This window comes from Gigantopelta aegis, chromosome 4 (genome assembly GCF_016097555.1).
Source record: "Gigantopelta aegis isolate Gae_Host chromosome 4, Gae_host_genome, whole genome shotgun sequence".
Classification (NCBI taxonomy): domain Eukaryota; kingdom Metazoa; phylum Mollusca; class Gastropoda; order Neomphalida; family Peltospiridae; genus Gigantopelta; species Gigantopelta aegis.
This window is the reverse complement of record NC_054702.1, coordinates 13,817,023-13,840,211: the sequence shown is the minus strand read 5'-3', so window position 1 is coordinate 13,840,211 and position 23,189 is coordinate 13,817,023. Positions and strand designations below refer to the sequence as shown.

Below are 23,189 nucleotides of genomic sequence, written 5' to 3'. Positions count from 1 at the left end.
AATGACTATTTTAATGACAATTAACCATGAACGTTTAAATTCTATTGTATATAATTATACTTTCCATTGCAAATCGACATTACCGGTATGCATTTTGTTATTTAATAATACTATATGCTCTAAAAAAAAAAAAATAATAATAATAATAAAAATAAAAAATAATAAATGTAAAAAATTCGACATGTTAACTATCTCAAATGAGATATTTCAAAGCAGTTTCAAAGATCTTTATTTTTGCCCCAAAATGTGAGACATTCACATGATGCAGCGTGATTAAGCTCCTCTACAGTGATGGGGGTTAATGAGCGGGTCATAATCATTACGAATAGCTGCGACGGGAGATATTAAAGGAGCTAAATATTACTGTTAAATTAATACTGTGTTAAGCACGGCAATAAATCACTTTGCATTGCATTGTTACGATTGTATTGTATCGTACTGTATCGTATTGTAATTTCAAGTTCGCATTTTAAAAAGTACTTTTAGTCCGTATTTCAATACACATCCAACAATAAATATGTTGTTTCATACAGTAATCTCCCTTAGTATTAGAAAGCTAAATATGTATTGGTTTAAGTTAATATAGTTAACCAATAAGATTTCAGTTAACAAAATAGTAAGAAAATGGATGCTATCTGAAGAAAATCCATGTCATGATTACATTTGCTCAATTTTATTGTTAAAACTAATGAAAGATGACGACCAGAAAGGACCAGCTCGGGTTTGAACCTCAGAAGGAATCTATATACAACAGATTGTTGCCATATGCTGACAAAATAGACGATGAGGCGTTACGCGTATTCGCACAAATCAAAGGGAATCTTGGTAGAAGTGTTCAACTTCGAGATATTAAAATCGGAGCAAGTCATTGGGTTGGACAGCTTACCAGGTGTCTACTTTAGTGTATACATATACATTTTGAAGTTTAACATGTACTTACTTTTATTTTCTGGATACTGGTAAAATATAGTTTTATTTACAAGATATTGACAACTGACATATGCTTGACAATTCGCCATGATCAGTTAACCCCTCTGTACGTTTGTCCCCAACTAAGGTCAATGACAAGACACTGGCATAGCAAAATCTTCATCTTTACTTCTCCTTTGATTTTTTTTTTTTTTTTTTTTTTTTTTTATATATAAATACGGAAAAATATCCGCCCGGTCCCCTCTTCCCCTAACCCTAACCCTAACCTTAACTCCAACCCTAACCCCAACCCTAGCCCTAACCCCAGCCATAACCCCAACCCCAACCCTAACCCCAACCCCTAAACCCTAAACCCTAAACCCTAACTAAAAATAATAATGGAGGGGACCGGGCAGATATTATACCATAAATACAATTGTAACAATAATATTAAAGCCGCACACCCTAGTTCCATCCAGCGAAAATAAATTATAATTTGGTTAATCTACAAACCTGTAACACACTTAGATCACGTTTTTATCAAATGGAGTGAAAAAGCAGGTTTTATATCGATAAATACTATGGGAATCCCCCATGTCCCAATTGCTTGAAATAATTTTGAAAGTTAGTATTCTGATGTCACCGGTAGATGTCTCTCGAAGCACAACAATGCCTACGTCACGACAAATTTCACAGACTTGGGGTGCATTCGTTTCACCTCTCCTGGACATGTTCCAACTGTTCTGTCCTAGTTGTATCCCCTCTCCAGATATCGTAAGACTTAGCAAAATTATTAGTTTTAAGGGTTTGTAACGTTTTGTATTGAGACACTTACTTGTCTGAACTTTATTGTTACTGAAAATTTTCACGAACTGTGAAGAAAAATCTCACAAATGAACAACAACAAATCGGATGTTGATTGCGCGAACTGTGCACGAGAAAACAAACCGAACCAAAATGATAACGTAGAGGCACTGATTTTCCGTTTCAGATTTTTCCTGTTACCGTTTCATAATGTTACAAAATCAGTTTTTTTCCGTTTCAGTATTAAACAAATTCTCTTTTTGTTTCACACAGACTTCGGACATTTTCGGTTTTCTTTACGATATTATCGAGAAAATAATTACAAACGATCACACTATAAACCACTTCCCTTATATAATTTATTTTGAACAAAGCCTGGCATACTACTGCATTCCTTTGTGAGATCGGAAATATGGAAATGCCGCAAATGTTAAAAATTAATAAGTAAACATAACATAATATATCTTTCACTTGAGTAAATATCGGACAATTTTAGCTCACAATGTTCGGGTTTTCCCGTTAAATCGCCAGGAATAAGCGAAGAAAACACGACTGGTAAAACGTCTAGATGCTCTACATTAAACATTTGGTGTAACATACAAAGGTACTAGTGTTGTAGCATAGCACAGGCAGATGTCGGTGTCTATAGTTTCTAGTTCGAAAAATAAATTTTAATTAATCAAATGCGCTATTTAAAGTTAAATAATGTTTTGGAAAAAATTCGGGAATTCCGTTTCAGATAGGTATTTCCGTGATTCCGTCCGCGATTCCGCGATCACGGAAAAGCAGTGCCTCTAATAACGGTCACGTGGTATACCATCTGTGACGTTACACAGGAAGATTCCCTCTAAAAATAGATTGGACCTCGCTTGCTTAACGTTTTTTTCTCGATAGCACGTCTTGTGAAAAAATGCACAAAATGCATTTTGTGGTTTTGCAAACATCAGGATTACCAAAAAGCACTTCAGGTGAATGGAAATGTGTATTCTACATAATAAAATGTAAGTAAAGTGCAATTTTATTTGTGAAAAATGGGGTTTAATAGCGAAAAACAACGCCGTAATGGTTAACAAATAACTGTAACTAGGGTGTGTCCCTTTAAATGTACATGTAGTGTGATGGTAGACTGTAACATCTGCCGTCAACTGAGCATGACTCAGATTCACTTCTATATATAAAACTGAGTGTGCTTGTGACCAAGTTAACCACATTGTATTTGTGTGATATTTAACAAGTGAACTCACTAGAGCTGGGCAGTATATACTGTTCGGTATCATTACTGATTTACCATACTGAGCAAGTCTCAAAATAACTAAATGTCAGTATTGATAATTGAAGCATATTCCGTCATGTGTAACATTATAAAAAAAATTATCTGATGATATTACAGTAACACATACAAGCTGACAATAAGAGAGTGTGGACATCATATTTCCAACAAATTTACCCAAAAAAATCATGTACATGTACGTTAAACCCAAACAGCTTCTAAAGCCCATAGGGATATAGTATTACCTAATGAACTGAACTTGATTTATGGAATAGCACAAATGGTCTTCTGTGTTAATTTTCCCCAACTGCACCAACAGAAACTCTGTTTCTAAGAACAAAATTAACACGTCAGTTTCACATGAACAATATGGTGATTGCAAAATATAAACATTATTTTGGTATTCTTCAACGAAACCTAACCCTAGGCTAACCTAAAACCAGACAGCTATGTGTAGTATTCTCACTGGATAAAATTAAAACAATGAAGATTTTGTAAAGTCACCCCCTAAATCTGTTCATTTTATTTCCATCTTCATCGAATGAATCAATCGCTTTGATATCGCCAGCTTTTTGTAAAGATGATGTATATATTATTGGAACCCAAGATAAAAAAAATTAATGATGAACTACACTACCACTTCCATTGTTTTTATAAGCGGTGATATTCCTCCCAAAATGAAAAGTTTTGGAATTGCTAAATAAACAAATGACAGAAATTAAAAATCATCAGTTACAACCAATTAAATCTGTAATTGAGGACAAAATATCAGACGATAATTAGTGAACAAAAGACAGAATGACTTTGTATCATGTGACAAATTTTGCACCAAATAAGTGTTTTTTCAATCGGAGATTGCCGAATCAATAAAAATAAATGTTTTCATTTCTCAAATAAAATATAACTTTTATTGTGTGTGTCAAAGTTCAAACATACAAATGGATGCAGGTATGGGACAAAATAGAGGCTGTTAAAAAAGTATTGTTAAATTACGTTTCAGTAACTGTCTTAAGCTACTGAAGTTTTTAATCGGTTGCGTGTTTGTACATACTGCAGCTCGTTTCCTTTAATGTTCAGAGTGTGCAGACCAATCACTTTTTTGTGTGTGGAAAAAAGTGTGCATTTGAAAATAGCTGAGGTGGGTGCAGAAAAATAAAGGAGGGCAGCAAAATTCAGTAGCGGGGTGCTTAAAATGGAGCAGGAAGAACACCAATGTGTATGGAATTTAGGTGAAAGCAGCTGGTGGGTTTTATCTGGCATGTGTTTATAGTCTGGTATACCGAAAATGTTGCTTGATATTTTCAATACTGAATACCGTACTGATACCGAGGTAAATCGCCACAAAACTACTGATATTGAACCAGAAATTTTAATACCTCCCAGCTCTTGAACTCATTGTTTTTCATCGACCGAGTCTTAAGACAGTATTCCAGTAGCTACAGATTACATGTTTAACAAGTTGCTCCAAATTGTCAAGTATTTATAATTGTTTTTTAAATGGAAGTCTTCTTTGTTAAATTTCTCTCAACATCGCTTTCAATCTGCTCTTTTGAAGTGGCTATTCACTTCCTGTGAGAAAATGCAACTGATTGGTCAGCCGATTTGAAAAAGGTTGACAATCTGATATGCAGGGCTAGCTCTGGATGTGCAGTAAATTTCACCCATTTATCTATTTAACTTAAAAAATTACAGAAACCCACCATTATTTTCCAACAAATACCAATCATTATAAGAAATTATTTCACCAAATTAAAATAAAATTTGCCAATTGAGTTTAAAATTTGCAGTTGGCGAGTATGATGAGTGGCAGAGCTAACCCTGGATATGGTCGGATAATGAATACAGTGTCAAGTCATTAACAGGCCTTCATATTTCACGAAAACAATCATTTCTGGTAGCGTGTTGGTAAAATCATGGAACCGATATTTCATTTCCCATGATTATTATATCGAGTACGACTATTCAACGAAAATATTATATAGATCTATATAATTATTTTTTATAAACAGTTACCGATGGGTTCCCATGATTACAAAGCATGGTCCAAACAAAAATGTGTTTCCTGCGTTAAGTGCTCTAATTAAAAAAGGAAGAAGATCATTATTAAAGAACTGGGAACAACTTGTTGAAAACTTCATTGTTGACAGCTAGTGGAATTGTATCTTAACACTCTGTCGACAAAAAACAGTGAGTGCAAATGCAATGTGACAAACACTCTGTTTTATACACAGTTGATAGCAGATGCATCAGACTATAGTAAATGGTGAGCACTACAATCTCTAGTTCGAGCCTCTAACGGTGATCTTGTCTATGTGAGAAAAGGGCTCGAATGGAATTCATGACATTTTACACCCTAGCTAGTTCACCTTCAGTTAGATTCTCTCAAGGTTAGTTTGCCCCATGCTAATTCACCATTGCAAAATGTGTCAGTTTATCTCCATATCAAAACATGACTGGAAACCTGTTTAGTCCCAGATAATCCAAAAACATTTTAGAATCATTATTTTAGTAATGTTTGTTGGCAGATTACGTTGTACATGTTGTCCAAACTGGGAGTGAAGTGGTACATGTATATGGGAATTACTGTACTGAGTGGGGATGAACTGACAGTTGGGGAACTATCTTGAGGGATAAATGTCTTGTTCCTCTTGAGTGCATTTAGTGTTAGAAACTGAGCAATGGGTTAAACGTGAATTTAGATGACATTTTTTTTTCTCCAGGTATATTCGACTGTATGGACTGATGTTTTCAAAGGAAGACCACCTCTACCTGGTAAAACTGCTCTATCAGATGATTATCATCCCCGGCCTTGAACTCTCCACTGTCCAGAAGTTTTCCAACCAGCTCATTTCACTGCTGAAGTAAGTTGAAAACCATGACAGGGTTTTATATACAAATAAAATAAATGGGGCGGAGGCTTGCATAAATTACACTAACAGTCACTTTTATTTACTGAATGTTCAGTCCTTGTAATGAATGTTTTGTTTTTTGTTTTAAATAAAATCATTATAGAAATCTTAATAGTTTTCAGAAATATGTTTCAGGTTATGCTGATATTGATTTTGTGAAGGTCTTGAGTGGTCTTCAAATTAAAAGTGGTTGCAGCCTAGACATTTGTCAACTACATTTATGCCTCTTTTTGTTTTTAAAAAGTGGTGGGTTGATTGCTGCAAGGATTATAATTACGTGTTTTGACATGATCTTATTAATGACATAAATGTTAAAATGGTGAACATCTTGGATTTTATCATCTCTATGTAATATATATGTATGCATTTTGATAATAAGTTTAGACATACATGGCAATGTAGCTTGATTTTCACAAGGCTTTCACTTTGAGATACGTTTTTTTGACATATTACAAATGTTAAATTTAATCTAGCAATTTGATGGTATTTCATTTGTGTTATTTGTTGACTGGAGTTGTTGTTTTTCTCAGGAAAAAGGAGCTGTTGTCAAGAGAGGATCTCGAACTGCCATGGCGGCCGTTGTACAACCTCATAGAGTCGGTGATATATTCACAGTATGAGCAGCATGGTCTTCAGCTTTTCCCTGTGTGAGTAGATTTCAAAAACTTTATATCGCAAATTAGTTTCGTTCTTATGATCCATTATAATCGAAAATTGATTGGTTGAGCTCAGCCGATGTGATGATCGATTATAAACAGGGCTTCTAGATTGTGGTAACCCCACTCCCATGGCTAGTGATATTCAATGTTGGGCTAGTAAATAATTAGTTGCCATGCCTGACGGCTAGTGAAAAACAAATTGTTAAATGCTGCAGTTAAAGTCTATTTTGTAATTATGAATATCCTGCCCCCACCCAAACACCCAAATGTTAGTGTTTTTAAGCTCTATCTACCACTTTAGCTGACATATCTGATTATTAATATTATTTTGTAAAATTGTATTAACTTTAAAGTAAAGTTGGGCTAGTGAATTTTTAATCATGGGTAGTAAATTTTTTAAATCACTGATCCCATGGCTAGTGTATTTTTATAAAAATGTTAGAAGCCCTGATAAAGAGCCATAATGAATTGTGTGAGAAAATGTTAACTACAATGATGGATTTGGTGTAAATATGTTGGGGTTTAGGTTTAATGTCATGTGTACAGCACTGAAAAAAGAAAGAAAAAAGTTATTAAAGGTAAAATTAATGATTTGTAGAGTCCAGGGCTTCTAGATTATGGTAGCCCCACTCCCATGGCTAATGATATTCAATGTTGGGCTAGTAAATAACTACTATTGCCATGCCTGACAGCTAGTGTAAATGTTTTTGTCAAATATTGCAGTTAAGTTTATTTTGTAAATTATTTATATAAAAATATCCTATCCCCCACCCAAACCCCAATGTTAGTGTTTTTAAGCTATACCTCTTCTCTTTAGATGACATATCCAATTTTTACTATTATTTAGTAAAACTGTATTAACTTAAAGTAGGGCTAGCAAATTTTTTAAGTCACTGATCCCATGACTAGTGGATTTTATAACAATTCTAGAAACCCTGGAGTCAAACAATACATGTACATGTAGGTGCATAATCCTTATAATTCAAATGCTCCTTCTGTTCATATAGTTCTATCTGATTGTGTATTCAAACGTTTTGTTGGTTGGTGCAAACCTATTATAACTGATGATTGATGATAAAATATAAACTGATTCCCAACACTGTCAGAAATACGTCCTCAACATAAGGGCTTCTAGGATTTTTTTTCAAATCAACTAGAGATGGGATCTAGGATTTTTAATATTTACTAGCCACAATTAAAAATTAACTAGCCCTACTTTACATTAAGTTAATATAATTTTACAAAATAATAATTATAATCAGATATCCCTAAAGAGGGAGATAGAGATTAAAAACACTAATATTGGGGCTTGAAGTAAGAAGTAATACTTATTGAAACACAAAGTTGTTTTAAAAACACTAACATTGGGGGTTGGGGTGGGTCAGGATATTCATATTTACAAAATAGACTTAACTGCTACATTTGACTCTGGGGGTTTTCACTAGCCGTCAGGCATGGTAATAGTAGTTATTTACTAGCCCAACATTGAATATCACTAGCCATGGGAGTGGGGCTACCATAATCTAGAAGCCCTGCCTGGCATGGTAATAGTAGTTATTTACTAGCCCAACATTGAATATCACTAGCCATGGGAGTGGGGCTACCATAATCTAGAAGCCCTGCCTGGCATGGCGATAGCAGTTATTTACATGTACTAGCCCAACATTGAATATCACTAGCCATGGGAGTGGGGCTACCATAATCTAGAAGCCCTGCCTGGCATGGCGATAGCAGTTATTTACATGTACTAGCCCAACATTGAATATCACTAGCCATGGGAGTGGGGCTACCGTAATCTAGAAGCCCTGCCTGGCATGGCGATAGCAGTTATTTACATGTACTAGCCCAACATTGAATATCACTAGCCATATGGGAGTGGGGCTACCGTAATCTAGAAGCCCTGCCTGGCATGGCGATAGCAGTTATTTACATGTACTAGCCCAACATTGAATATCACTAGCCATGGGAGTGGGGCTACCATAATCTAGAAGCCCTGCCTGGCATGGCGATAGCAGTTATTTACATGTACTAGCCCAACATTGAATATCACTAGCCATGGGAGTGGGGCTACCATAATCTAGAAGCCCTGCCTGGCATGGCAATAGCAGTTATTTACATGTACTAGCCCAACATTGAATATCACTAGCCATGGGAGTGGGGCTACCGTAATCTAGAAGCCCTGCCTGGCATGGCGATAGCAGTTATTTACATGTACTAGCCCATCATTGAATATCACTAGCCATGAGAGTGGGGCTACCGTAATCTAGAAGCCCTGCCTGGCATGGCGATAGCAGTTATTTACATGTACTAGCCCAACATTGAATATCACTAGCCATGGGAGTGGGGCTACCGTAATCTAGAAGCCCTGCCTGGCATGGCGATAGCAGTTATTTACATGTACTAGCCCAACATTGAATATCACTAGCCATGGGAGTGGGACTACCATAATCTAGAAGCCCTGCCTGGCATGGCGATAGCAGTTATTTACATGTACTAGCCCAACATTGAATATCACTAGCCATGGGAGTGGGGCTACCGTAATCTAGAAGCCCTGCCTGGCATGGCGATAGCAGTTATTTACATGTACTAGCCCAACATTGAATATCACTAGCCATGGGAGTGGGGCTACCATAATCTAGAAGCCCTGCCTGGCATGGCGATAGCAGTTATTTACATGTACTAGCCCAACATTGAATATCACTAGCCATGGGAGTGGAGCTACCATAATCTAGAAGCCCTGCCTGGCATGGCGATAGCAGTTATTTACATGTACTAGCCCAACATTGAATATCACTAGCCATGGGAGTGGGGCTACCGTAATCTAGAAGCCCTGCCTGGCATGGCGATAGCAGTTATTTACATGTACTAGCCCAACATTGAATATCACTAGCCATGGGAGTGGGGCTACCATAATCTAGAAGCCCTGCCTGGCATGGCGATAGCAGTTATTTAGATGTACTAGCCCAACATTGAATATCACTAGCCATGGGAGTGGGGCTACCATAATCTAGAAGCCCTGCCTGGCATGGCGATAGCAGTTATTTACATGTACTAGCCCAACATTGAATATCACTAGCCATGGGAGTGGGGCTACCGTAATCTAGAAGCCCTGCCTGGCATGGCGATAGCAGTTATTTACATGTACTAGCCCAACATTGAATATCACTAGCCATGGGAGTGGGGCTACCATAATCTAGAAGCCCTGCCTGGCATGGCGATAGCAGTTATTTACATGTACTAGCCCAACATTGAATATCACTAGCCATGGGAGTGGGACTACCATAATCTAGAAGCCCTGCCTGGCATGGCGATAGCAGTTATTTACATGTACTAGCCCAACATTGAATATCACTAGCCATGGGAGTGGGGCTACCGTAATCTAGAAGCCCTGCCTGGCATGGCGATAGCAGTTATTTACATGTACTAGCCCAACATTGAATATCACTAGCCATGGGAGTGGGGCTACCATAATCTAGAAGCCCTGCCTGGCATGGCGATAGCAGTTATTTACATGTACTAGCCCAACATTGAATATCACTAGCCATGGGAGTGGAGCTACCATAATCTAGAAGCCCTGCCTGGCATGGCGATAGCAGTTATTTACATGTACTAGCCCAACATTGAATATCACTAGCCATGGGAGTGGGGCTACCGTAATCTAGAAGCCCTGCCTGGCATGGCGATAGCAGTTATTTACATGTACTAGCCCAACATTGAATATCACTAGCCATGGGAGTGGGGCTACCATAATCTAGAAGCCCTGCCTGGCATGGCGATAGCAGTTATTTAGATGTACTAGCCCAACATTGAATATCACTAGCCATGGGAGTGGGGCTACCATAATCTAGAAGCCCTGCCTGGCATGGCGATAGCAGTTATTTACATGTACTAGCCCAACATTGAATATCACTAGCCATGGGAGTGGGGCTACTGTAATCTAGAAGCCCTGCCTGGCATGGCGATAGCAGTTATTTACATGTACTAGCCCAACATTGAATATCACTAGCCATGGGAGTGGGGCTACCATAATCTAGAAGCCCTGCCTGGCATGGCGATAGCAGTTATTTACATGTACTAGCCCAACATTGAATATCACTAGCCATATGGGAGTGGGGCTACCGTAATCTAGAAGCCCTGCTCACAGTAAGCACAGTGAAGGTGAGCTGTAGATCACTCTCCTGATCTGGGGCTAGGCGAGCAATCACATGGAGTTGTAAATAAAATTTATTAATATTGTAATGGCAAGGCAATCAATTTGCCGCTCTCCTAAACCTTGCCAGGAGAGAGTGGAGACTAGCAGGTGTGATCACTCCTCTTTCCTGGTGAACACTAACAGATGGTGAACCACACAAACTAATTTCACAATTAATTTACTCAGGCAAAGATATAAGAGGAGAACGGTTGGTCAGGCTACCAGGAGGTTACGTCGTATCAAGTAAGTCGAGAACAGTACTTCGTTCTCCATAAAATGTTTTGAATAAAACCTAACACCATCACCTAAATCTTGATAAATTGTGTTCTGTTTAACTATATATTACACAGACAACTATTAATACAATGAGAACAGAGATATTAATAATGAACAAAGTATCAGTGTGTTTTTGAAGGAATGATAATGGGGATTGTAAATGTGATAAATATGTCGTAAGCAGCAAGCTCTTGGTTTCCACGTCTTTAATTTATGGCATCCTGTACATGGGTTTCCAGGCATAAGGCTTATTTTGATGTCTGTTTACTGTATTACACATAATTCAGAAAATCATAAACAAGTATTTGACTGTCACTGGAATGCAAAAATTGAATTGCCAAGAGAACATGATAATATTACAATACAACAGCAGAAGTAGGACTTACTGAAACACAAAGTTGTTTTAACTGGTATTGAAGTCACGAATAACTGGTATTGAAGTCAAGAATAACTGATATTCAAAACAGAATTAGTTGTATTCAAAATATGAATAAGTGGCATTTGAAATAAGAATCAATGGCAGTTGACTGTGATAAATATCAGTTATTCAGTTATGACATTCTCCAAACATCATATTGATGTACTTACCTTGTTTGACACCCAGTAGACAATCTCTATTTTTGTGCTGGGGTGTCGTTAAGCATGATCCATTCATTCATTCTCCGAACAGTGAGTTGGGGTTAATTTTTGTGAACGAGTCTGGTTATAGCACAGAGTTGGGAGTTTTTCATGTTTATGGTCACGTTTTTAAATTGTTGAAAAAAAATGACAATAAAAGTTTCAGAACCTAGTGAAAATTGTCTTTTCTCTCGGTAATATTTAAACAACTCCTTAGTCACTTTTTAAATTCGGTCTGTTCTAAGTGAACTATGATACGATTGTTTTTATGCCATATCCTCTTCTATTTTTTTTGCAGAAATATTGAAAGTGTTTTGAAGAACCTTGTTCGTACATGTCGAACGTAAGTTTTCTTTTAATTTGTATTATACATGTTAGTAGGGATGAATTTCCCCTAAAGGGTGTCCTTGCTTTTATTATTTGACATAATATAACGGTAAATAAAATGTGTTGAGTGTGTCGTTAAATAAAACATTTCCTTCCTTCTTGCTTTTATCATTAAATAGCAGGTTGAATTTTCTCTTTGGCAAAAAGTTCAACTATAAATGACACCCAGTAACTTATTTTTGTTTGTGCTGGCATGTACATTAGTTAGTTCATTCGTTCATTTGTTGTTTCACCACGACTGGTACATCAAAGGCTGTGGTATGTGCTAGCCTGTCTATAGGATGGTGCATATAAAAGATCCATTACTGCTAATTTAGTAATTGAAAAGAGTAGCCTATGAAGTGGCGACAGTGGCCCTCAGTATCTGTGTGGTCCTTAACCATATGTCTGACGCCATATAACCGTAAATAAAATGTGTTGAGAGCGTCGTTAAATAAAACATTTCCTTCCTTCTTTCATTTGTTTATTCATTCATTTGTTATACACTTTTAAATCATTGCATTGTTTACTACAGCTATTTCTCCCTCGAGTCAACTCAAGAAATGTTGGATGAGTGGCGCCCTCTGCTGTGTCCATTTGACATCACTGTGATCAAGGCCCTCAACTATCTGGAACTGTTCCTCCCTACAGCCCTCCCCCCAGAACATCACCACAGAGGATTCAAGTGAGTGTAGACTTGCTACAAGTCACTTTAATCTGATGAACCCCTGATTGGATTTTTACAGGTTTACAGAATGTTTGAATAGTTTTGCTTGTGATGTGACCATTGTTTTATATGTAATTCAGGGCTCGCGCTGTCGGTAGCCAAATTAGCCATTGGCTAATTTTTACAAAAAATGGCTAATAAAATTTGCAAGTGGCTAAAATTTTGGCTAAGCCATTTTCTGTCTTCTGTTGTGAACAAACGGTTACATAATCTATCCGACACCTCAAACATTCAATTAGCGTAATAGCAATCTCGCGACCGGTAACGAGAAGCGGCGTCATGCAGAATACAGCGTAGGCCTTATAATGTTTGCTTATTTTAATAATCATGGTTATTAATTTTTAACGGCATGCATTCAACATGTATGACAGCAATGTCTGGAAGATCTGTAACTTGTTATTTTCACTTTGTAAAATCTTTGAACCAAAGTAATAAAAACAGACCAACAATGCGTGTCAATTTGAATACACATGCCAGTTCAGGGCCAAAAGACATGTAGGCCATCTCAAGGTCTGAGTTCAGCCAGACCGAATGAAAACAAAACGTTCGTTAGACTGGTTTGTGCGCTTCACGTTAAACCAAATGGACATGACGAACACCAATCAAATAGTTCGCGAACGTTAGGAAGAACGTTCGTTGGCTGAACTGAGGACAGCTCTCGGTGCGAATATACATCACACTTCAGAGTCAGCTGACACCCGCGTGTCAAGAGACATCGTTGCGGACATTAAACAATACGATTACGCAAAAGTAAATCTTGATGTAAATTTGTAGAAAAACAATAGTTATGCGCATCAATGAATACCTAACTGCAGTTTTTGTTTATTCCTTTGTCTTTGTTAGTTTCGTACCCATGGTCGAGAGCACGCATGCAGATCGCAATCGCCGGAAATGAACATGCAGTATTTAAATTATAGAAACTGCAGTTAAATGTACACTGAATAAAATTAGTTTACAATAATCATATTTGTTAGATAGTTTTAGATATAAATTTGTAAGACTGTGAGGTGACATTTAATAAGTTAGCTGGATTTTAAAAAGACCGTAAATATTAATTTTATTAAAGGATTTGTTGTTGGGGGTTTTGGTTTTTTTTTTTTTTTTTAATAAATGGAGTATACTGTGGTGAAGTCGGCATTCTTAGCCGAGGTATTTTATAAGCAGAAATCACAACAAGCATTTAACACGACGCTGAAATCAACAGCAACAACATGGCACAAATTATGAAATCGTTTGGGGTGGGGAATTGATGGGTCACTTAAAAAAAACCCAACAAAATCCTAACTTATTTAAACTAACATAAAGATTGCTATTTAAAGAAATAATGAGTTCTATATATAAAAAAAAGCTCTCAAATTTTTATTTGGGAAAAAGTGAAGAAAGAAAAAACACCACCATCCATAAACATCCACCCACCCCCATATCTCCGTATGTTTGTTAATTTAATGTTATAGGCCTTAGAAGTGGGTATGGGGTACTGGCTTCAAACTCTGAAGATATTGCTTAACCTCATCCCAACCCCACCCCCGCTGAAAAATCGAAGTCATATATTAACTGCCCATAACCCCATTGAGGTTTTGTTATTCCTATTTATTCCAGTTTGTACACAATTAACTGAAAAAGATACATTTTCATATTCATATATAAATACTCTATGCAGTACTGCGTAAAACAAATTTGGCTAAAGCATTTTCAATATGGCTAATAAAAATTCCATTTGGCTAATATTTTGGCTACAAGTATTTTTGATCCAGGGTGAGCCCTGTAATTGATAGCTAACTGGCTTAGAATCCTGTTAGTTGAATGACATAGATTTTTATTTTGCAGATCGTTAAAATTTAATAAAAAGCATTTGTTTTCAAAGTAATTTTCATGTTCCATTATTAGTTAAAATAATTTTTATTTTCAGATTGTGGTTTGAGGAATTAATTGAATTATGGGAGTCATTTCACAATGGTCCATCGTGGGAATATGTAAGTAATGTATTCTGATATACGTCCAAGCTGCTTTTAAAATACTTTTAAAACATAGATTAATTGCTTAATTTTTTGTAAGGCATTAAATAGGCAGCTTGCTACTTTGAAACATAATGAATACTGCAGTCAAGTTATTAACATCAAATAAGCATAGTGTTTTGTAACCCATTTAGTGTTTTGTAACCCATTTAGTGTTTTATAACCCATTTACAAGTTACCACAAGATACAGACCTGGTAACTTTTTCAAGTTTATGATTCTCATTATTATTATTTTATTTTCACGTTAAGTAAAAGAGAACATGATCACCATTGTTTTCATTTTGTTTATTATTATTATTATTATTATACACTAATTCTTTGTTATTCATATTAGTGTTCTAATTTTATTAGTACTTGTATATAATTAAAGTGTGTATGTGGGTGTGTTTGTTTAATCAGAAGAACAAAATACCGTTGTTGGCTGTAATATGATGTTCTGACCTAGTAACCTGACAGACTGTTCTCAACTTATTTCGATGCCTGATATTTGAATGTTATTCCTGTAAAACATACGTTGATGTGTGAAAATGAAGACTTGTTTGTGTTTTTGCAGAGCTTGGTGAACTTGTTCTCCAGATTGACTTTTGAAAACATCAGCTATGTTGAGTGGAAGCCATACATCCCAATGGTAATTTAAATCTCTATACGTCATCAATGTTTTGAAATTATCAAGTATTTAATTACAGTATTAAAAAGTATTCAGTTTGTCATAGATGTAACTGCTTCATTTGTCTGTCCATCTGTCTGCCTCTGTCTCTCTCTCTCTCTCTCTCTCTCTCTCTCTCTCTCTCTCTCTCTCTCTCTCTCTCTCTCTCTCTCTCTCTCTCTCTCTCTCTCTCTCTCTCTCTCTCTCTGGAATTATGAAGTTGTCCTGACAAATAACACATTTCTAGTTGTGTTTAATATGACAAGCTATTCTTGCTGATTTTTTGACTTTTGTTTGTAGATCTTCACCCGGTTTTTGCGAAGCTTTAATCTCCCAGTGGGCAAGCAGCCAGTTATCTCCAACAAAACTAATCATTGTTACGAGGTGCAGTCCACGGCAATCTGGATTGTCTCTATGCTGGTAAGAAATAACGAGGAGCATATGTCTGAGTAATATAATAATTTTGTTGATGTGATTAGAACAGGGAAGAAGTCTCAAGAGTTATGACTGGGAAGTGAACAAGTAGCAAGTGTTATGTTTCAGTAATATTTATTCACAGGTGAATGGGAACAGGGCAAGGTCCAGTAAGAGAGTGTCAAACATGAATTTTGAGATCTTATTATGTTATTGAGAATAGAAATAACATGCAGAAATGAAACTATAGGTGGCTATTACTGTCTGCTAAATGAAGTCCTGTAACCGAAACAAGTTGATAGAAAAGCATAACAATTTTGCAATTTCATTGGTTTATTTCAAATATTAACATCAAGACATTAACTACCAGCATGGACAAGTTTTCAAATGCGTATCAACACACACAAGTGATGCAAAAATACCAACATTAGGTTGCCCGGCCAGCATGTATTCTTCATAATTCTACACCCATTTATTAAATAGGTGTGAAAAAATCACGAGCAGCCATCTATTAATGACAACCTTGATCACTTATTAAACAGACATGATTGTTTTCCATTATATAACAGATTTCCGCTTTTTAAATATTCCGTTACCAATTTTTATTTTCTGGCTGAACTTAGGGATGATGTCCCGTGTTATTACAGTGTCCCCTAACTGGAAAGCCATCTCTCAGACCCCATTAACAATGCTGTGTTCGAGTAAAATCAGATTTTTTTTTTGTATGGTGCACAATTATGTCTGGTTTCCATATAAGTTTGTTTTAGTAACCTAATAGCTGATTAAATAATCTACTGATTTGTTGGTAAACATTGCTGACTGAGGTACAGAAGTTGGTGTATTTCTTTTCCTGTAAATAAATTACCTGATGTAACTGTCCTTGAAACTATGTGTGGTGTGTCCTTAAACAAACATTCCTTTCTTTTGATACTTACTGTTATTTTGTGTTTCAGGGAGGACCGAATAATCTAGCACAAGAACATGTAGCTCAGCTGTTTAAAGCCCTTCAGACTTTCTATCACCCATCCAATGTTGGTCGGTGGAATGTAAGTTTTGTTTATCATTATTTAAATCTTTTCAAAAACTGTTTCTGTGAACAATTTACTATAGTTTCTAAGGTAATTTGTGAAAATGTCTTTTCAGTATACTGAAAACCAAACCTCAAAACTGAAAGTAGTTATAGTGGACTTCTACAAAAGAATATTACCCACTTTTATTTAACAAAACCACAAAACTGGTCTTTATCTGTTATGAAAGAGTTGCAGATTATTTTTGGCTTCTTTTTTTTGTTCTTGAGATTTTATTATCTTTTTTCTTTTTTCAGCTCCGACTTAGTTCACTGCTTACAGCCTTGCCGAAATGTTTTATCAGAAGGCTGCACAGGTGAATACTTATCTTTTATTATATACCTGTCATTTTAGAGTACGGATATAGTTTACTGGGAGAGCACTTACTTGGGTCATATAGTTTACTGGGAGAGCACTTACTTGCATATAGTTTACTAGGAGAGCACTTACTTGGGTCATATAGTTTACTAGTGGAGCACTTACTTGCATATAGTTTACTGGGAGAGCACTTACTTGGGTCATATAGTTTACTGGGAGAGCACTTACTTGAGTCATATAGTTTACTGGGAGAGCACTTACTTGGGTCATATAGTTTACTGGGAGAGCACTTACTTGGGTCTTATATAGTTTACTGGGAGAGCACTTACTTGAGAGTCATATAGTTTACTGGAGAGCACTTACTTGGGTCACTGGGAGACTTACTTGAGTCATATAGTTTACTGGGAGAGCACTTACTTGGGTCATATAGTTTACTGGCAGAGTACTTACTTGGATCATATAGTTTACTGGGAGAGCACTTACTTGGGTCATATAGTTTACTGGGAGAGCACTTACTTGGGTCATATAGTTTACTGGGAGAGCACTTACTTGAGTCATATAGTTTACTGGGAGAGCACTTACTTGAGTCATATAGTTTACTGGCAGAGCACTTACTTGAGTCATATAGTTTACTTACTTACTAGTTTACTGGGAGAGTACTTACTTATCATATAGTTTACTGGGGAGCACTTACTTCGGTCATATAGTTTACTGGCAGAGTACTTACTTGGGTCATATAGTTTACTGGGAGAGCACTTACTTGGGTTATATAGTTTACTGGGAGAGCACTTACTTGGGTCATATAGTTTACTGGCAGAGTACTTACTTGGGTCATATAGTTTACTGGGAGAGCACTTACTTGAGTCATACTTGGCAGAGTACTTACTTGGGTCATATAGTTTACTGAGGTTATATAGTTTACTGGGAGAGCACTTACTTGGGTTATATAGTTTACTGGGAGAGCACTTACTTGGGTCATATAGTTTACTGGGAGAGCACTTACTTGGGTCATATAGTTTACTGGGAGAGCACTTACTTGAGTCATATAGTTTACTGGGAGAGCACTTACTTGGGTCATATAGTTTACTGGGAGAGCACTTACTTGAGTCATATAGTTTACTGGGAGAGCACTTACTTGGGTCATATAGTTTACTGGGAGAGCACTTACTTGGGTTATATAGTTTACTGGGAGAGCACTTACTTGGGTAATATAGTTTACTGGGAGAGCATTTGGGTCATATAGTTTACTGGGAGAGCATTTACTTGGATTAATAGTTTACTAGGAGAGCACTTACTTGGGTCATATAGTTTACTAGGAGAGCACTTACTTGCATATAGTTTACTAGGAGAGCACTTACTTGGGTCATATAGTTTACTGAGAGCACTTACTTGGGTCATATAGTTTACTAGGAGAGCACTTGGGTCATATAGTTTACTAGGAGAGTACTTGTTTCGGTCATATAGTTACTAGGAGAGCACTTATTTGGGTCATATAGTTTACTAGGAGAGCACTTACTTGGGTCATATAGTTTACTAGGAGAGCACTTACTTGGGACATATGGTCAGTTGCCGTCTAAGGAACAATTGGGTTTTCCACATCCCAGCTAATAAGTCTTGACTTATACTTCAAAGTGTTTGGTTTGTGCTGTCCTGCATGGGATAGAGTAACAAAAAATGTTTTGTGGCAAAAACCACAACAAAAACAACACATTCCTTTAGTAGAGCTATATTATTCCATGAAACGAGGTCCTACACATTTTTAGTTGTTTTATTTTAAAACTTTTTTTTATCAAGTATTATGGTATGTTTTAATTTGAAGTATATGATGTATGCAACCTGTTAAAAGTTTGCAATGATTGCAAAAAAAAAGAGTACAATCCTAATAATTTTGTTTTTGTTTTTAAATATCTAACATAGATACTTTGTATCTTTTAAGTTTGATAAATAGAGGTTATTACCAGTGTTTTTCGGTATCGTCAATATCATATATTAGGAATAAACATTGTATTATGCGAGCCTCTGGTGAGCATAATACATTATTTTTATTCCTAATATATGATATTGACGATACCGAAATACACGAGGGTAATAATCCCTTTATCATATAATCTCAAGCTTAATACAATGTGTTTTTGTAAACTGTACACGCAACTTTAATTCCAGTCCGCCATTACTAGATATTCAAATGACGTAAGAATATGTGGCGCGGTGTATTTTTGAATGGAAATGACGTCAAACTCGAATGACGTCATTTTGGATGTCCTTACATCAAAATAAACTATTTTTGTTTATTGTTTTATTGTTTTTTGTTTTCTGAACGCTGGACAGCTTTCAGTGTAAAACTGCCATTGAAATGTTTTTATTCGATGACTATGAATGCATACGTCAGTTATGGAGTGTCACCCAAGTACGTTTGTTTAAATGTCAATAAACCTAGTGCCATGACCTCGATTAATTGTCATCTAATTTGCAAAGTTATCAAATTCTTAAAGTATGTGATCTGAAAAATATCACATACTTTGATTGCACTAAAAATGTAAGATATTATATGATAAATTAGATGTATTGGTGTATTTAACAAAAAGTCTTTCTAATCAGAAATCAGGACAAACATACATGTGCACTGGCATATTTTCAGACAAAATAAACTGTTATTTTGTCATTACAGGGAGCGTTATGCCAAGCCATCGTGGGAGAACTCGATTCCTGAATCCCAGAAGCTGACGGAGCCTGACATCAGTCACTTCGTGGAGTGCATCAAGCCGGTCGTGTTCGTGGCGATGTTCAGTAAGAGTGGCAGCCAGGACGCCTCCATCGCCCTCCGCTACCTCTCTACCATGAGGCCCGAACTGATGGTGCCCAATCTTCTCGAGCAGTGAGTGCCAAAATCTTTAAATACATAGCCCAGTGGTAAAGAGCTTGTTTGATGCGCGGTCGGTATAGGAACCATCCCCGTCGGTGCATCCATTTGGGAAATTTCTTATTCCAGCCATTGCACCATGAATGGTATATTAAAGGTCGTGGTATGTGCTATCCTGTCTGTGAGATGGTGCATATAAAAGATCCCTTGTTACTAATAGAAAAATGTAGCAGGTTTCCTCTCTAAGACTCAGGGGTTTCCCCAGGGCCGTTAAGCGTAGCGGCCCGACACGCCTTGGTCCGTAAAGTAAGCGCTTTGACGACGTGGAAGCGCCTTAAATCAATTGCCGCTACGCCTTGATTTGAAGTGCTTTAGAAAAACAATTTTCACAAGTACGAGCGTGGCGGTCGACTACCTCTTACAAACAACTTGTGTACCAGTATATCAAGCACACCTAATTACTAGGACAGGTAAAACACTTCCTAAATACCTAACAATGGACGAGTCGTCTGCTCACACCTGGTGTTTAGTAATTTTACCACATCTACTGGGACCGCTAATCCGTCAGGAAGGCGCTTACGCCTAACGGGCTTCCCGTGCCGAGCAATCAAGCTTCAAGGCCGATCAAAGAAGATGCCCATTGACAGAATCAGCTGTACCATTTAACTGAATAAACGATAGGTGAAGCACTTTTTAAAAGTACAGTTAATTTGGCAATCAATCATTTCTATCCTAACACCCCCATCCCAAAACTTCCACACACTGAAAACATCCAAGACTCGCGCTGCCATTGGCTAATTAAAAATTATTTAAAAAAAAAAAGGCTAATAAAATTTGCAAGTGGCTAAACTTTTGGCTAAACCATTTTCTATCTTCTGATGTGAACAAACGGTTACATAATCTATCCGACAGCTCAAACATAATAATAATACCAAATATTCAATTAGGGTAATAGCGATCTCGCGACTGGTAACGAGAAAATCCAGAATACAGCGTAGGCGTTATGGTGTTTGTTTATTTTAATAATCACTATTATTAATTTTAACGGCATGCATTCAACATGTATGACAGCAATGTGACGGTAATTCAATGTCTGGAAGATCTGTAACTTGTTATTTTAACTTTGTAAAGTCTTTGAACCAAAGTAATAAAAACAAACCGACAATGCGTTTCAGTTTGAATACACATGCCAGTTCAGGGCCGAAAGACATGTAGACTATCCCAAGAGCTGAGTTCAGCCAGATCGAGCGAAAACAAAACATTCGCTACACTGGTTTGTGCGCTTCACGTTAAAACAAATGGACACGACGGACACCAATCAAATAGTTCGTGAACGTTAGGAAGAATGTTCATTGGCTGAACCGAGGAAAGCTCTTGACGCGAATATACGTCACGCTTCAGAGTCAGCTGACACCCACGTGTCAAGAGGCTTCGTTGCGGACATTGAACAATACGATTATACAGAAGTAAATCTTGATGTAAATTTGTAGAAAAACAATAGTTGTTTGCATCAATGAATACCTAACAGCAGTTTCATTTATTTCCTTTTGTCTTTGTTAATTTTGTAACTATGGTCGAGAGATCGCGATCACGGAAAATGAACATGCAGTATTTATACAAATTGCAGTTAAACGTACACTGAATTAGTTTACAATAATCATATTTGTTAATGTTAGATATATATATGTAAGACTGTGAGGTGACATTTAATAAGTTAGCTGGATTTTAAAAAGACCGTAAATTTTAATTTTATTAACGTTTTTTTTTATTTTTATAAATGGAATATACTGTGAAGTCGGCATTCTTAGCCTAGGTATTTTACAAGCAGAAATCACAACAAGCATTTAACACGACACGACGCTAAAATCAACAGCAACATCATGGCACAAATTATGAAATTGTTGGGGGTGGGGAATTGATGGGTTACTTTAAAAAAAAGTTTTTAAAAAAAGAGCATGATTAGCTGGATTAAAGACAAACACTTAACTGTTTTCAACCCACTACCCCTCTTATTTTGGCTTGATTTGTGTTATACTGATGCTAAAAATGTAAGCGCCTTAAAAAAATCCTGCGGAAAGGCCTGAGACTATATGTAAAAATTACCCAATGTTTGACATCCAATAGCCAATTGTTAATAAATCAATGTGCTCTAGTGGTGTCTTTATACAAAAAAAAAAGTTCATCTTTATACTATAATTGGGAATATTTTGTTTTCAAAATTTGAATTAGCAACATTTGTTGTTTGAATAAAAATTATTAGCAACTACTGTATAATGTTTAGAATTGTGTAGTGATCTCAGAAAGTTCAAGTCTTTGAAAATAGGAATTTGTGTAATCAATTTATGGGTTAAACCAAATAAATTAACGGTGACTCATTTAATTTTACTTAATCCATTACAACCAGTAAACTTATTTCTTAAATTTAATGTACGAATGAAAAATGGGTTACATAAAACTAGAATTTTGAACGAAACAACAGGGTTTTTTTTGGCAATTTTTTAAAGGACTGGTATGCCTAGAGTCCCACAAAAAACGGGGGCACATATGTGATTGAAAGGATTGGGTGATTTGTTTTGGTTTTCATTACATGTTGAGCCAAATTTACAACACCTGTTTTGTCTTGCACATATATAAATGCGTACATTTTTCACTCTACTCAAACACTTGCATTTAAGAAAAATAGGCTTTATAAATTCGGCTCAATATCTTTCTGTATTACATAGTGACTGTATTTGTGTTTGTTCCAGTATGTACCCGGCCATGGAGACCCTGATAGAGCCCCACCGGCTGATAGCGTGTATGAACTGCATCGTGGCAGTTGTGCGGCCCATGCTGAGGGCTGGTAAGTGGTACCCAGCCGGCCCGCTTCACGTTCTGCCTCTTCTCAACCTCTCACTGCCCGGGATTGATTCTAACGACTTTAAGAAGTGTTTGGTAGGCACACTAAATTCTTTCTCTTTTTTGTGTGTGTAAGACAAGTCAAAATTTCATTATGATTTTTTTTTACTATTCTTGTTGGATTCGAGGTTATATAGAGAATAACTAGTTAATGACGTTGGATATCTGCTTTATCCTGTGACGGCAAGGATGGGAATTTCTCATTCAGCCTGAACAGGATAAAGCAGATATCCGACATCA

At 36.6% G+C, this 23,189-nt stretch overlaps 1 protein-coding gene across 2 annotated transcripts in view; it reads left to right on the top strand.

Annotated features, from left to right (window-relative positions):
* Nucleotides 1–645: 645 nt before the first annotated feature.
* Nucleotides 646–23,189, top strand: part of LOC121372679 (proteasome activator complex subunit 4-like) — a 114,221-nt gene continuing 91,677 nt past the window's right edge. For both annotated transcript variants that reach the window (XM_041499129.1, XM_041499127.1), the window contains exons 1-12: nucleotides 646–889; nucleotides 5,704–5,844; nucleotides 6,423–6,539; nucleotides 11,936–11,980; nucleotides 12,539–12,688; nucleotides 14,640–14,703; nucleotides 15,300–15,374; nucleotides 15,693–15,812; nucleotides 16,760–16,852; nucleotides 17,131–17,189; nucleotides 19,860–20,066; nucleotides 22,799–22,985. In XM_041499129.1, the coding sequence (XP_041355063.1) occupies nucleotides 696–889; nucleotides 5,704–5,844; nucleotides 6,423–6,539; nucleotides 11,936–11,980; nucleotides 12,539–12,688; nucleotides 14,640–14,703; nucleotides 15,300–15,374; nucleotides 15,693–15,812; nucleotides 16,760–16,852; nucleotides 17,131–17,189; nucleotides 19,860–20,066; nucleotides 22,799–22,985 (1,452 nt within the window). In that variant the 5' untranslated portion in view covers nucleotides 646–695. The remainder of the gene's footprint in view (nucleotides 890–5,703; nucleotides 5,845–6,422; nucleotides 6,540–11,935; nucleotides 11,981–12,538; nucleotides 12,689–14,639; nucleotides 14,704–15,299; nucleotides 15,375–15,692; nucleotides 15,813–16,759; nucleotides 16,853–17,130; nucleotides 17,190–19,859; nucleotides 20,067–22,798; nucleotides 22,986–23,189) is intronic.